This window comes from Anneissia japonica, unplaced genomic scaffold, assembly GCF_011630105.1.
Source record: "Anneissia japonica isolate Jap-2015-1 unplaced genomic scaffold, ASM1163010v1 scaffold439_len473750_cov173, whole genome shotgun sequence".
NCBI lineage: Eukaryota > Metazoa > Echinodermata > Crinoidea > Comatulida > Comatulidae > Anneissia > Anneissia japonica.
Genome location: NW_022691745.1, coordinates 471,228 through 474,288, shown reverse-complemented (window position 1 = coordinate 474,288; position 3,061 = coordinate 471,228). Strand labels below are relative to the sequence as shown.

The following is a 3,061-nucleotide window of genomic DNA, read 5'->3' as shown; positions in this document are numbered from 1 at the left end:
AGCCCCACTGAACATTGCATTCTTCCGTGGATATTGGCGATATATAAATCCTTGTTGATTGATTGATTGATTGATAGAAGACAATTTTATAAGGGTCTATGTATCAGAACACAATACTATAATACTAATACTCAATTCCTTAATTAGTGAGGACATATTTTGTTTAACCTCAGACCTTAAGACTAACAAAGGCATGATTATCTTTTTACTTATTAATATCATTCATTAACTTATAGGCCTTAAGTAGTTTAATTTTATTATCTTGATATTTTTTATGCGTCTGTTAATAGCAAACCTAATAGGCCTATTTTCTATTTTTGTTTTGTTTGGAAGCTTAAAAATTTAATTTATTTTTTTGAAAGCTACATAAGTATAAGTATAGCTTTAATAACAGAACAGTGCCTGTACATTAATTGTTATCAAAACAGATTGTCCCTATTATTCCCTATGATTTGAACGAAAAACCAGCAGTTTACACACCTGTAAAAGGAGGTATTCTATGTTCAGCTGTTCCTGAAACTCTCCAATGATAGCTGGGATTGATGTGACGTTGATTCTACAAAGTTCCTTGGAAATTTGTCTAGGATCAGACCCGTATGGGAAACTCAGGTATTTCATCAATTCTGTCTCATTGCACGTGATGCGATAAAAATCGACGTATCCCGTCAGTTCCAATAACTATATTTATAGAAAAAAAATCGTTATTCTTTTAATTAATAATAACTAATTTTGGAATACACTTTATAGCGTACACAAATTAATACTATGCCTTTACATAGTGCTGACTATGATTAGGGTGGAATTGTTGAGGTTTACATTGTATGTGCAAAGAATGTTCTCATAGCAACAGTGTATTGACTGTGTGGACGGATAAATTCTACCGAGTAAATATATCTGGTAGATTTTTGTTTTACAAATTTGGGTTCACTTGTACATTAATTATGTACGCTAATACCGTTTTACGCTCTCCTTTGTTAATCTAGTTAAGTTTCAGTTTGATTAAACATGACTGTCAAAGGTTTCGACTTTGAAAATGATGAGGAGGCGATTTTGTAGACGATGTGGTTATGTGGTTATGGTTATTTCTGACTCTGAGTTTACCTGATTGATGTTGATACTGGAATTTAAAAATGCATCTACTACATCCGGGTCAAGTTCTATTACATTTTCTAAAAACCATGCCACGTGTGATTCGTTCTTGAATAAATCTCCAACTCTGTAGTCAATATCTAAATTAGCAATAATGTAAGTAAAATTTAACACAGTTTAGACACAATTACGATATAAGAAAGTCCATATAAGACCGTCGTATTGATTAATCTATCGAAAGGTAAATAATATTATTAATAATAATGATAATGATGATGATAATGATGATGTTTTAAAGGAAATAATATTGATGATAATGCAAATGATAACTGCAATGATAATGATAACTATATTAAAATGATAATCATAAATGGGCTGTTAATGATAATGAAAATGATACCGATGATGGTGATGCTGAATCTGGTATGGCAATGGTGGTGAAAAAGGAAAAGATGACGACGATGATGATAATGAATCATGATGAAATATTGATGATGATTAGAAGTAAAGACATTAATGATAACGAGAAAAGGAAGACGAAGACGACGACAATGACAATGACATAAACGACGACGATGAGGACGATGATAATGAACATGATGATGATAATTACAAAAAACACATCCTAAAACGTTGTTGTGTACTTGACCAAGGCAATGATATTTCATCAAATGACTATAGCTAATGTAAAAATTGATATTAAATAACAATAGAATATCAAAAGAAGACTATTTATTCATAGGCCTACCTGTGACGTTTATGCCTGCTTCAAGGGCGTTTGCTAGGCCCATCAGTGTTTCTATGCTCCCAGATATATCATTTAAAGAATCCGTGACATTCTCGTTACTGAGAATTGGCTCAAGCGTATCGAATACTTGAGAGACACTGTGACAAAATGTTTTTGATACGAATTGAAATTAATATTTAAATGCTTGATATTTTTTTCACTCTCTTTCACGGCGTAACCACCACCTTTATTAAATGAATCTTCATTAAATACAGTATACTATTTCTTTTTATTTTAAAGTTTTTTTTTTCCAAGTTCTTTTCATCACATTTGTGTTTTATTTATACCAGTTCTTACCTTTGCAAATTTTATTTTTTTTTATATTTCAGTATAATTCTATGACAATACTACTACTATCAAATTATTATTTTTTTATAATCTTTTTAACAACAAAAAACATCAATAATAGTTATATATATATATATATATATATATATATATATTTAAAAAAAACAAAACACACACACACCCCTACATAACACATACACACCTACATATACATATGCTTGATCTTAATATTAATGTTGAATTTTCATATTGATAAAAGCAATTAGTAATGAAAATATTAAAATGAAAGAAATAATATTTTCATTTCAAAAAATAATCATTATCGTTGTTGAAAGCCAACGTTTAAATTACCTTGCTCCTGCATAGCTAGGAACAGCATTGCTTTCTACAGTGCTACTGTTTCCTGGAATACAAGCCGTCTCAAGATCACACAAATACGACTGCATGAAGTTTACTGCTCCGCTACTTGGCATTGCCTTTGCATTGTAGTAGCCTGAAGGGTAAAGTCAGTAAAATTAGGGCACATTCTAAAGACCATACTGTTTTTTTTTAGGTGAAATGTAGGTATAACAACAGTATAGACACAAATAGCAACAGCAACAATAACAACAATATTTTAAAGAAGTTTATCGTTTACGAGGCAAAATATTACACGCACAAAAAAGTTTGACAACAAAGACGGCGAGCATTGGTGAAGTAAATCGACATCTGCAATGACCCGATCATTGATATCAGGGAAAAGTTTAAACACGTGGAATTATTGTCTGAAGAATATGTGTGTGAGTGTGTCTGTGTGTATCAGAATAAAATCCCATGTATACCTACCGGTATATCTTACAAACAAATGAAACAGATTAAAAATTGAAACGATTGAATACGTTGACAGAGGCCTAAGAC

The 3,061-nt window shown here is 31.1% G+C and overlaps 1 protein-coding gene across 1 annotated transcript in view; it reads right to left on the bottom strand.

Annotated features, from left to right (window-relative positions):
- Positions 1-438: 438 nt before the first annotated feature.
- LOC117100081 (retinal-specific phospholipid-transporting ATPase ABCA4-like) overlaps positions 439-3,061 on the bottom strand; it is a 4,946-nt gene continuing 2,323 nt past the window's right edge. Inside the window, exons 3-6 of the mRNA XM_033239628.1 lie at positions 2,516-2,657; positions 1,838-1,974; positions 1,102-1,229; positions 439-678 (exon numbers count right to left, since the gene is read on the bottom strand). Of these exons, the coding sequence (XP_033095519.1) occupies positions 439-678; positions 1,102-1,229; positions 1,838-1,974; positions 2,516-2,657 (647 nt within the window). The remainder of the gene's footprint in view (positions 679-1,101; positions 1,230-1,837; positions 1,975-2,515; positions 2,658-3,061) is intronic.